We start from the raw sequence: 13247 nt of genomic DNA, 5'->3' as shown, positions 1-13247 counted from the left end.
CAGCCCCCCTGCAGAAACCACTACTATTTAGGTGCATGCATTTTCCTAGGTTTACTGTCTATTAGGGATTATCCCTTAGTTAAGTCCGAACGAGCGGCAGCGAGTAAGGACAGCATGTACCCAACGTTTACGCAGGTTGAAAGCTATGAATATTTTTGGTCGAATATGACATTCGGCCATTCGTGTTTCGGTCATTTGTGATTCGGCCATTCGTGATTCGGCCTTTTGTGATTCGGCCATTCGTGATTCGGCCATTTGGTATATTATGCCATTCGTTATTTCGGCCATTTGTGTTTCGGCCATTCGTGATTCGGCCATTTGTGTTTCGGCCATTCGTAGGTAATCCAGTATGTTGCATCCCCAGCAAACCACAAATCGTATAATAATGTGTGAAAATCATCTTAAATATCGCTAAACAAACTCGAAATCGTACATAAAGCTTAATAAAGCTCACCCTAGTTTACATTTATTCGTACAAAATGATAGTAACTGATTCACATACGATTTTCGTCACAGAATTGTATAACATTATGGAACTAATCATGTTTAGTCGGATTTCATCGTACACAAATACTTATGAATGTGAATTGTTTTCATATAATTTGCAGTACGTATATCGCCTCCAAAACAGTACGCATATGCTGGTTTCGTGCATCGAATGCGATTTTTGTAGATATATATCGGTACATATATCATATTTGTTACTTTGATATACGTGCGAAAATGTTTGCTGGGTCAATCCAGGTGTATTGTATGAATTGAATATGAGATTTCTAAGGACTGGTAAGAGAAATCGTGCAATAACCGTTCTCAATACCGCCTACAAAGTGGCCTTTTTATTGGTTGTATTTTGCGTTCCATACAGAAGCGTTGGGTTGTTGATCGTTCGATTCGATTATTTTTCGCCGACTGTCACCAAATTATTTCGTTGAAGGATGATCAGTGGCGAACTCAATATTCAGGCTGTGGCTATCGGTCGACAAAAAAGTCCGTGAATATGAGTTTACACGCACAATTTTTCCTATAATTTCGAAGCTGCGTATGATACCATCGACCGTAAAAAGCTATGAAAAATCATGGACGAGGACAACTTTTTCGTAAAGCTAATCGAACTTATCAGAGCTACGTGGATCAATAAGCAGTACTGTGTACTGATTTTGAGAGGATTGCCGTGTTTATTCGAATCCCAAAGGGGGCTATGCCAATCAATTATGTCTTATGAGTATATTCAGCATAGTGCTACCGGGCGTAATAAACCGAGCGGATATCAACACTCGGACACAATCTTCAATCAATCTAATCTGTTCGTCTACCGATGACATAGATATTTATTAGACATTTGCTGTCATGAGAATATTGGAAAATGGGGCCCCTAATCTGAAAGGTCCGGTCCGCCGCTGGATAGGCATAATAGACGATAGCCATGATGGACGATAATGGATGATACGTATAAGGTGCGGAAGGTATACTATATAGTAGGCATAATGAAAGTTAGGAAATCTGCCATCAACTTGCAAAAGGTCCAATCGACTCAGTTTAAAAAGTTTTGCATATAGGGCATGACCGAAACACAAATGGCTGAATCACGAATGACCGAAACTCAATGGGACAAAATCACAAATGGCATAGTAGATCTAATGGAATTACAAATGACCGAAACTCGAGTGGTTGAATCACAGTTGGTCGAATGGGATAGAAAGAAAAGATATGGACAGATAGAATTGGGAGACCACTCGTTCGGACTCAACTAAGGGATAACTTCTACGAGTCAGTAAACCTAGGAAAATGCATGCACATAAATAGAGGTAAATTGGGGGGGTAATATAAAATAAGGTAGACCATCCTCGTGTTTTAGTCTTGACCTTGAAATGCGGTCTGGCATATAAATTAATATTTTTGAAACGGTTGTACTTGTTAAGCGTAGCTACTAACAACCCCCTTCCCCCCACCCTTTTTCTCTCACCATTCCGCTCTTTCTCGTTCACTCTACAAATTTTCATTACTTTCTTCTACCGTCCCTTCCTCAATTGTAAAAGAACTATCGTTTCAAAAAAATATTAATAAAATAAGGTTCAAAGTGTGTATGTCTTGTTTTTCTTAGACTAATGGTACCGCCAGAGTAAACGCGACAGCGATTTCGTTCACATTCGTTTAAATATGCAGCCCTTTTTCGCCGGAAGCAGGGCTGCGTATTTAACCTTCCTAGTGCATTGGGGTCGTTTTCGACTCATCGGCATATTTACAAAGCTTGATACTCAGTAACGGAACGAGCTAGACTTGAAATTTTCTGACCTTTCCTAACTTTCGAAAACTAACATTGTGGGGGAGTTTCAGCTTTCAGCGACATCTAGAAGAGCTACAGCAAAAAAAGTTACATATTATGCATTGGGGTCGAAAACGACAAGTTTTGAAATTGCTCTCATTCATCCATTTTCAATCCGAATTTCGTTTTCTTTACCTCGTTTGAAAGGTATGGTCAAAAACTGGCACCTAATGTATGTTAGGGAATATTTGTTGACTAATGGCCACTTCTGCGTCGGTTCCGGAACAGCTACTACCAGGTCCGGGGGACATTTGTATACGTTGAGATAATTCTTTTTGCGGCACATCAATCACATTGGCTTGATAAAATATGACTAATGGAAGTACGATGGGGACATTTTGGACCCAAATGACCACTTCACCATCGGTTCCGGAACATCCGGTACCCGGTTTTAGAGGACAATTTTGATTTTCAGGACGATTTACCTTGCGACACGTCGAATTACATCTGTTTGATAACATAAGACTATTGAAAGTATAATAAAGACATTTTGAAAGCAAATGGCCACGTCAGAATTGGTACCGGAACATCCGGTACCCGGTTTTCGGGGACATTTTTGTAATTTAGGATAACTCATCTTGCGACACATCACATCACATCGGCTTGATCAAATAAGACTGATGGACGTACAGCCCGGACTCGATTATCCGGGTGATCATTTTTATTTTCAGCCCGGATAATCGAATCACCCAGATAATCTAATCATCATTTTTGGAACAATTTATTTTGTTATGTCAAGTTTTTAACTTTTAGGTATCAGAAATGATTTATTTATTATTGGTCTATCTTCCCAAAAGTCAGAAAATTCCTTTCTTACGATTTTTTCCACTGATGATTTTTTTTTATACAATATTATTTTATGGTTTTCAATATTTAGGTATCATAAATCTTTTTTATTATTGATCAATCTTCTGTAAAGTTATATAATTCCTTTTTTGAAATTTTTTTTCTGATGATTACGATTTGAAATATGATGGACTTAGGAGAAAATTTTTTTATGACATAGAAGTCCCTCAGTTTAATCGTTATGCCTCGTGCGTGTTGTGAATCTGAATGCTTTTCAGTTTAAATCTTATGGCGATTCCTAGAAAATGGTTTGTGTTGTCGCCTATTTTACATTTTGTTATGCACATGAATGGCCAGAGATTGTTGCGGCCCGCGACATTCAAGGGCGATCTGATTTGGCCCGCACCATGCCTATGCCTGGGCACCACTGTCATAAACCGTGCATCCGATGTTCCGGAACCGATGATGAAATGGCCATTTGTCTTCAAATTGTCCCCATAGCTCTTGTAACTGTCTTATTTGATCAAGGCGTTGTGATTTGATGTGCCGCAAGATGAATTATTTCAAAATTCAAAAATGTCCCCCGGAATCAGGTACCGGATGTTCCGGAACCGATGGTAAAGTGGCCATTCGGCTTCTAAATGACCTTATTTTACTTCCATCAGTCTTATTTGATCAAGCCAATGTGATTTGATGTGTCGGTAGCTTAATATAAGTTATTTTATTTATTTGTTTCGTTTTAGCTAATGAAGCACCTCCTACTGTACAGTGAAAACTCTGATCGAAAAAAGTTTAAATAATGCTCATGGATACCAGAAGAAAAGATTAAATTAATAATGGAAGCACTCATGCAAACTCAAATGATGCAACTCTATTCCATTCGAAGGACTGCTGGTGAGATTGTTCTATTTTTGTCCATATATCTTCAGATCATGTATATTCATACAACACATATTTTATTACATTGCCATATACCATCATTATCGTAAAGGGGAATGAGCATCAGGGTATCGAACGAATCGAAGACTGGGCGAGGGATGTGGTAACCAGCCAGCACCAGCCATATAAGATCGGCGAGGATTTTGACGCGCTCTTCTAGCACACAAATCATCACGCAAGATAAGTTTGCACGGTGAAGTTATGTATTTAGAAACCGGGAGACTATGCTGGAAGGAGTGTCTTATATTCCCGTGGAATCATATAAGCGACATTGCTTATAGATCCACCCAACCCCTTTTGGTCCTTCACGAACAGCATTGACATGAAAGTTGCTAGGTAGATAAATTCGATTCTGCAGTAATTCTACTTGCATACAATGGGAAACCCTTGAGGTGATGGTGGCTACCCCCATACACACATACATACAGACATACATTTTTTTATGGCAAACGACGTTTTGCTAAACCGCATTATGCGAAATGAATTTATGCTAAAATGCATTACATACTAAAATGCAGTACATTATGTCTAATGATCGTATGCTTAAAGTCCGTATGCCTAACATTTGTCGCTCGTACAAAATGGTAATCAGACCTATAGTCCTTTACAGAATTAAGGCTGTAACTTTGCCTACGAGAGACATACGTGCCTGCTGTAATTTTATCACCATTGAGTACTACCGGCTCCAGGTTTCTAGAAAGTAATACAACAATAAAGTCTGGCACTGACGAACTACCGAGCAAGTCACTAAAACACGGTGGAAAATCTCTAGTTAGCACGTTACACTGGAAGAATGGATGTTTAACATTGTATGGTCAATATACATACAACAAGTGCTGCTGCAACTACCACGCGATAACGCTGCTGAGTGCCGCCTACAAGATTCTCTCCCAAATACATACAGGTGGCATAGATCTTGTAATACTGATTACAAAGAAATGTATGAGGTAACACGAGGCAAGATTTACAAAAATGTAGTACTTAGTAATGTAGTAGTGTATTACAAGAACTACAAAATGTTGCGAAATTTATTTCTCAACTGCAATCATACGATACAATCTGACGAGACCAACATTATGCACAACTAAGAGTGTTACGCCCCAAATTTGGTCAACTTAAACTTGACACCTCGAGAATCTAAGCCACTCGCAAATCGAATCAGCGAAATTCGTAAGACCAATGTGATAAAAGTGTTTGCCAACAACCAGAGAGCCTATATCGGGCGGTAATCGCAAGCCGGAACAACGTAGCGGGTACAAAAAGAATGGCCAACGTTTTCAAGCTGATCCCCGACTTCTTAGTCCGAGGTATCACGAACAAGCTCACCGTGTCTTCCACAACCGCGGAAAGCAAAAAAAAACCAAAGGCTAGGTGCTACATTCCGTTATCGAAACTTGACCTTCTGTTTTTTTTATACGACAGACTTTGCAGCCAGCTGTTAGAGTACAGGACAATTGCAGGGTCAGTTGCTACGATGTCATTGTCTCTAACAGCCTTTCTCAGTCGAGATTTGAACATACGATGCCTGGCTCATTAGACTTACGATGAAGTCAAAACAAAGCTATTAAAACACGATTCCGGAAGCTGTACACGACGATGCTGACGAAGTTCGATTGCGTGATGATGGGCGACGAAACCTGCGTTAAGGCAAACTTTAAATAGTCTTGGGAAGGCCCTTTTTACGACAAACAGAAGGCAAAATGGGTTTAGACATTTTCAAGCAAAACATTATGCCTTATAAGCTGAAGCCAGATGATGTGGAAAGGTGATTTTGTTTGTCTGTGATTTGAAAAAGACTGGCGACGAAAAATAGATCCATGACAGCAACCCGAAAACAACCTTTGGCGTGAGCACAAGTTTATAATTTTTCATCATGACAATAGTCAGCCACATGTAGACTTAATGCCGTCCGACTAGCATTTATTACCTCCTTTGCTGGAGTACACTTCACATCTGAATAAGGTGTCAAAACTTGTTCAGGGTCCCGCAGCTTCAGGGATTCGTTCTTGGTCTCAAAGGATGAAGCTTTTTCCAACAATGAATTAATTTGGTGTCGAAAGATGCTAATTATTTCATCAATAAATTAATGTAAAGCACTGTTTCAATCCAAAAAAGTTAAGTTTTTAATCCAGGCAATAGGAAAACGCGGAAAAACTTTGATTTCAAAGGACTAATTTTAAAGCGGTGTTTCCATAAAAAATGTGAATTATAGTCAATGTAAGTGTACAACAGATAAGTTGCATTGACGCCCATAACCGATAACGACAAATCCTTGTAAACTAATCAAACGAAAAGCAAGCTAGCAGCTTAGAGTCAAGGGCACATTCTTCTGTGTTAGAATGAGTGAAAGCTTTACCTTTCCGGTCGTCCCGTCCAATCGCTCGAACTTGCACAGCAAAAAGTTCAATCTTTATACCGCATTCGTAACTCACAATGGGAAAACCGTCACGAAAGATGAACGTCAACAACGCGAAATCCGTCTGCCGAGACGGGCCAAATCAATTAAAATCAATTTATATTCACCTCGCTTAACAAACATTTCGCACAACGTCAACGGCGGCCGTAACTATTTTAATCGACGTTGACGGCTGGGATTTTCGAGCCTAAACGGGAACACGAAGCAAAAGTTGGCTTAATTGCATTTTCCACAACCGATATTGACACGATATGGCATCGTCGTCGGTGCGATGCCATCGACGGCGACGTCGTTGAATTTTCCGTCACTCTGGTTGGTGGTGAGCCAACCACAAGACCTGACAGAATGTGCAGATGCAGATGCAGCCATGCTACGCGCCCATTGAACTTCAGACAGAGACAGGACGAAGAATCCGCCCGGAAAAATGAGTACATTCAACCGGAAGCAACAGAATGGAAAATCGCTTAAGCCTGTTGTGCCGTGTGTGCCGCAATTCGCTTCTCCGCTGCTGTTGCTGTTGGCAGAGAAAACGATAAAGTTTTAGGGCTTCCCAGCAAGCAGCTGCAGCAACAGCAGCAGTGTAGTGCACGCCCGACGACAACGCACTCTCGATTTGTCGTCTTTTCTGTAGGCACGGAACAAATACGAACCCGTGTCCCTTGTAGGGTGGGCCAAACAGCTAATGTGCTTCCGGAACTTATTTACTACTAAAATTCTAAAATTATTGCATCATTCTTCAGTACTCTTCAGAGAGCTGTGGAAAGTTTGACAAAAAATAATTTGAATTTTATACTTTCACAGTCAAATTTAAGGTTTTACAATAAACAGTTTAAGAATGTTTATTTTAAGAAAATGTGTTTTCTTTTTAGTCAAAAATTTTCTTTGTCAGGTTTTCCTGTCATGGGATTGAAATTCCACTTCGACGATTTTAGTGTTAAATATTTAGAAAAATGGAATTGCTACAGAGCCTAACATTTTTACTAGGATAATTTTAAGGTGCAACCCCATGTCCAATGTACCTTTACTAGACAGCTATCGTGAGCGGCAGTGTACTTCTGCCGATGATTGACTCGTAAGTTGAGGTCAATGGTTGGTAATTCTTGTGGAGGCTCGGTTCATGCATTGATTGCATGATTGATTTATTTAGGGTTGAATGACCAAGCGTTTCCATTCAAACAAGGTCTAAAGAAAACGACTTACCTTAAAAATGAACTGGCCCATGTCGGAAATTTTCTCCGATCCCGATCCGGAGGCTCGTTTGAAGCAATTGAGATAGTCGCGTGTCAAGATGAAATATCTGCAATTACCGCACCCGAAAAAAAGAAGCTTTAATTAGTTGGATCACTTTTTTCTTCTCTCAACAGCGAAAGACAGTCAATAACTTCGTTTCGCAGACTGGTTCATTCAGCGAGAGCATAAAAACTGACGACATTGACATTCTTGAAGGATTCAGCAGACAATGTAGCGTCTGTTCTACGCTACGCTCGAACGAAAAACCAGACGCGAAAGGGGTTGAATGATTTCTCTCGCCCTCCAATGTCCTGCCAACCTCCAACCAGGATACCAACCTTTCTTTCCATCTGGAGAAAAGTCTGTCTCGCTGCTGCCAGAGCAGGCCACGTTTGATCGGTCCGGTCATCTGGGCTACCGGGATGCGTCCAATTAGCAGGGACTTCTGCAAAGAAAAAGCGTCACAAGACGAAAAGAGACGAGAATGAGAAAACGGATGAAATTAAATGAATGAGTTAATTTTAATAAGTTTCACCGCACCGCAACCGGTCTGAATGAAGGAATTATTTCGAGCTTTCGGAGCGAAGAAAAGGCGGTGCTATTCTTACGATATTTTTTCGCAATTAAGTATTAGCGCTTTCATTATGCTCTAGCGAGATGGTTATCTTATAAGTGTCTGCTACGTGACAGTTGTTTTTTTTCTGCTGAAATGTGTTAAATCTAAATCGATCAGCCAGTTTTTAATGTTAAAATGTTTTTAATGTTAAGAAAGTTGTTCATATTTGTATCACGAAAAATCACAAAGCCCTGGCAAATTTCCTGTATGAATAGATTATTGGCATAAGAATCATTATAGGTGGTACATCATGCGAAGCATATTTTTCCACAGATATCAAAGTATGTATAGGGCTTACTGAGGACCCCTGTAATAGACTATTTACTTTTAGCAAACAATCATCATAATCCGAGCGATAATCCCTGTATCATTTTATCGGTTGTTTTTCTGCCATTCCGATCGGTTCTTTTTTATGTCGATTTGCGCGAGCTATCTATCGCGTATCATGAACTGATTGCTATCCGATTATAATCATAATTATGTTCTTTCGACATTATCCCTAATCTGATTCTGGAGCAAACATTGCGGGGTTAATGGCGAAGAAAAACTTATAATTATATCTGCGCAGATAATATCGTCCGGATTTATCTTCCGCGTCGCAGGCGGACGAAATCGATTACTATCAACGTCATCATCATCGTTGTTGTTGTCGTCCTCGTCCTCGTCGTCGTCGCCGTCTTTCAGCTGTAAAAGTGTAACGTACCGAAAATTATTGAACATCTCATTCGATTCGCTATCAGTTTCCGCCGTACAACTCGGGACGGTCGACTTCGCTCATCTCCAAACATCCTTCGACTTTCTTCGCAGATAATAATGGATAAGAGTGAAATAAATTTTCCTCCGATGCTCCGCTGCTGAAGAGAGCTCATGTGTGATGGAAAAGAGCCAGCATCGGTGGGGGTGCGGCACGGAACGGAAAGCTAATAATTCTTCCGATTGCATGTGCAATAAAATGTTTCCAGAAGAGATGTTGTTTGCCAATAAGCCCGAGGGAGTCGAAGCTTGGCGCTGCTGCTGTTGCTCCGGTCGACTTGGAGCCAAAGCTCTTCTCGTATGTGAATGTTTCGGTTGGTTGAAGCCCTGTACGGCTCGTTTCGGATTGTGAAAAAGTGCGAAGAAGAATGCTCAGCTATTATATGTTTTTTTTTCTCCTTCAGTGTGTGACGTCCCACTCATGAAACTTAATATATGTGTGTGCGAAGTTATTTTTATCAGTTTCCAGAAAGCAATAAAAATACGAAATGTTTAATGTTTGTTTATCGATGGAGATGTTGCCTAGTCTTTGAATTTAAAATGCGAACCGAATAGAAATAAAGTAAATAAGATATAAGAAAAAGCGCCCAGTCAGCTTCGAGGTTCGATACTGGTCTAATAAGCCAGTCGTCGTATGTTCGAATCTCGGCTAGGCGGTGCTTGCCAGATAAAGTCGAGTAGTAGGATCCTAGTACAACCGTAATTGTCCAGTACTCTAACAACTGGCTGCGAAATCTGTTGATAAAGAAGGGCCATGCCTTAGAAAGACGTTGAAGTCCAAAACCATCCAAAATTTTGATTTTTGGGATATAATAACAAGAAAAATGTAGTAGAGATTGATTCCTTTTTTCTATATACACATTCAAGATTCTTTTGAAAAATCTAGCACGTGTACTATACATCTATTTAATCTAAAAAGAATATAATTCGATATTTACTCTAGTTACAGGAGATACAATTCGGTGATTTGGAGTTTGATTCGGAATCACTGCCTCATAAGGCTTTTTCTGAACTTCAGAAGTAGCTTTCCAGGAGCTGAATTCAGGTTTCTTATGGTCTTTAGAAGCAGTTTTGAGCGATTTTTAAACTACTTTTCTTTTTGTAACCTTTAAAAGCATTCCAGCGCTTTGGAGCTCAATTGAAGATCATTTTTTCTTAAAAATTATTTTGACCCAGAAGCGTTTTTCTGCAGTTTGAACCATATTAATTTAGGATCATTTTTATCACGAGAACGAAATTTAGGATATTCTCTTTCAAAAATTTAGTTTTTCCACTGAGATCATTGATGAACAGAACAAACAGAAAAGGTCCCAAGATACTGCCTCGCGGAACACCGAATTAAAACTGGATCGAAATAGAGCGACAACGTTGTTTGCCGTCAACGACAAACGAAATTATCATAAATGTAAACATTGTTCCGAAATTTTAAATAATTGCTTTTAGCCAGGTTTCGGCTGATTTTAACAAGCAGGCAGTTCAAAAAACTTATCTTTGAGATTTTAAAAATCAGCCGAAACTTGACTTAAACAGGTTAGTCAGGCAATCATTCAGCACTGCAATTCATGAATGAATTGTTTTGAAGGGTAGAAAACTGAGAAAGACAAACACTGTCAGCAGTTCAGTAGCCATGCACATGGACTGACAGATAAAAGAATACTACCAGGAGTAAAACTGTATGCGTTGAATTCGTTTGATATTCGCCTTCATGCAGGGCTGTCAATTTTTTCGAGCACTGAACAAACATTGGATGACCTGGGACAAAATGATATGCAAACTGTGAAAAATAATTGATTGTCCAGGAGGGATCCCACCTTTTTTTGAAGCCTTTTTCAGCGATTTAAATATTGATTTCAGATGATTTTCTTTTTCAATTTTTAGAAGGGGTTTTTAGATTTCGGAGCGTAATTTAGGGTTAATTCCTTTGACGATGCTTCACGGCGTTTTTCAGCTTTTTGAAGGGACCATTCGCTCTCAAGGGTTTTGAGGGCGGTGAAATTATTAGAACCAAAGTTACTTACTATTTCTTTTTCTTTCTTTCTTGTGTATGACTCTATCGTGGTCATGACGTTAACATTTATTGGAAAAGGAGTAAACGTATGACGTTAAAAATGATAAATTGGATAAACTGGAAAATTTTGATATATAGGCCGTTAAGTAGCTTAGTGCAGATTTCTTAAGGAGTGATAGAGGACTACATTTGATGAAAAAAATCTTTTACGCATATGGCCGAATCTCAATCGTTACAGAGTTATAAAACATTTTTAGTTTTCGCTTGCTGTTTGCTCTGGTACAAAAACTATGCTGGCTGGCTCAATTCTGCTGCTTTCATTTGAAAACTGAGAAAATTTTGTGCTGAAAATTGGTCTTAAACCTCCTTCTTCATGAAATTTAGTAATTTTTTAGAAGCAAAAAGCTTTGAAATAAGTGTTTCTCATGGCGTTTTTATCGAATTTCTTTTAAAAAAGTGTGATAAAACTGATTGCTTTTATACACCAAATCAAAGCACTAGTACCGTTCTCTAAATCGTTCTTTGGGTAAAATGCCTATCTCTTTTAGTTTCGTTGTAATTTAACTTTAAACGTATCGTGTTAGGTGTTGATACATTACGCATAGCACACTAGATTACCGCGTGCGACGAACCCAATCTGACACCTATGAATTGAGAATTACACTTTTACTTGCATAATCTTGTAAAACTCAAGCCTCAAGCTTAGGTACATTCGCAGGCAGCAGCTTTTGAACCTGTAGTGTGGAAAGGATGTATTTTTATTTTTACCCAATTCAGCACGCTCCATATCTCAAGTCAGTGTGACATGGGGCTGTGCCACAATTTGCCTTGTCCTTGTCTTGAGATCATATACCACGATCCGCAAAATTTTATGGTGAATCGCTGGCGTGACTTGCTGATGAGGCTGAGGCTTCCCTCGAAGCCTCGTTAAAAACAGTGTTCATTCTCGGAAGTGATGGTGCATTGTCGTAGACGTCCGTGAATTAAAATCATTGTGTAACAAAACGAACACTTCTGGATTTGTGTTCACCGACTTGCATTAGGTAGCCCACGATCAGAAAATCTACAACCATACTCCTACTGGGCTATCGCTGCTGCACAATTAGCGAAGCCATAACAAAGGTGAATGTCCGCAAGTCCTTCCAGAGAATACATGTTAATACTGCAATCGTTTTCAGAACCGTCTCAGCAAATTGCAACGAAACTAAAAGAGATATGCGTTTTACGTCAAAGAACGAATTGTAGAACGGTACTAGAGCTTTAAATTTTTAAATAATAGCAATCAGTTTTGTCACACCTTTTTAGGAGAAATTTGTTCAAAATGTCTTGAAAAACACTTATTTCAAAGCTTTTTGTTTCAAAAAAAAATTTTTTTATGCCGACGTAAGAAACGATAACTCAATATTTAGTAACGGGACACAACACTAATAAATAGTTCTTACAAAACGGATAGTTTACCTTTTAAACCGACCGGTTTCGGGAAATATGTTTTCGGGGTGATGTCCAACTGATTATTTTGAAGAGATAGAGCATCTACATCCTTAACTTGGTCAAACTGAAGAGCGGCGATCATTCATTAGCGGTTGTTCAGCTGCAGATATCTGCATAGACTCCCAGGCATTTAACTGTGACGATTTTCGCATGTTTTTTAACATTTTTCACTGTCCCAGTCTATTCGATGTTGAAGACTAATGTTCATGCATCACCACCCTAGAGTCCTTTATGCGTTTCTTCTCTGTTGCATTCCTATGTTCCTTTATGCTGGCTTGGATTTTACGATAAGTTTGGCCAATATATATTGACGGGCAGTCTTTGCTTCTAAAAAGTTACTAATTTCATAAAGTAGGAGCTAGGAGGTTTAAGAGCAATTTTCAAAACAAAATTTTCTCAGCTTTCGAATGAAAGTAACAGAATTGAGCTGGCTAGCATAGTTTTTGTGCCGAAAACTAAAAATGTTTAATAGCTCTGTAATGATTGAGATTTGGCCATATGAATAGACGAATTTTTTTTCGTCAAACGTGGCTCTTGACTATTCCGTGTGGAGTATCAACGGCCTTGTTTATCAGATGGATCCGATGAATGGCCGGCAAATGCTTAACTACTCGTTGTGGCAATCAACCAATTAATTCGTGGATTGTATCGGTACCCCCAAGACCGCCCACCACAGTCATGCTCG

The 13247-nt window shown here is 39.3% G+C and overlaps 1 protein-coding gene across 1 annotated transcript in view; it reads right to left on the bottom strand.

Moving 5' to 3' along the window:
• Positions 1–13247, bottom strand: part of LOC128741307 (putative uncharacterized protein DDB_G0277255) — a 224431-nt gene that overhangs the window by 7592 nt on the left and 203592 nt on the right. Inside the window, exons 4-5 of the mRNA XM_053837035.1 lie at positions 8033–8139; positions 7665–7761 (exon numbers count right to left, since the gene is read on the bottom strand). Of these exons, the coding sequence (XP_053693010.1) occupies positions 7665–7761; positions 8033–8139 (204 nt within the window). The remainder of the gene's footprint in view (positions 1–7664; positions 7762–8032; positions 8140–13247) is intronic.

This window comes from Sabethes cyaneus, chromosome 3, assembly GCF_943734655.1.
Source record: "Sabethes cyaneus chromosome 3, idSabCyanKW18_F2, whole genome shotgun sequence".
Lineage (NCBI taxonomy): Eukaryota > Metazoa > Arthropoda > Insecta > Diptera > Culicidae > Sabethes > Sabethes cyaneus.
This window is presented reverse-complemented; position numbering and strand designations above follow the sequence as displayed.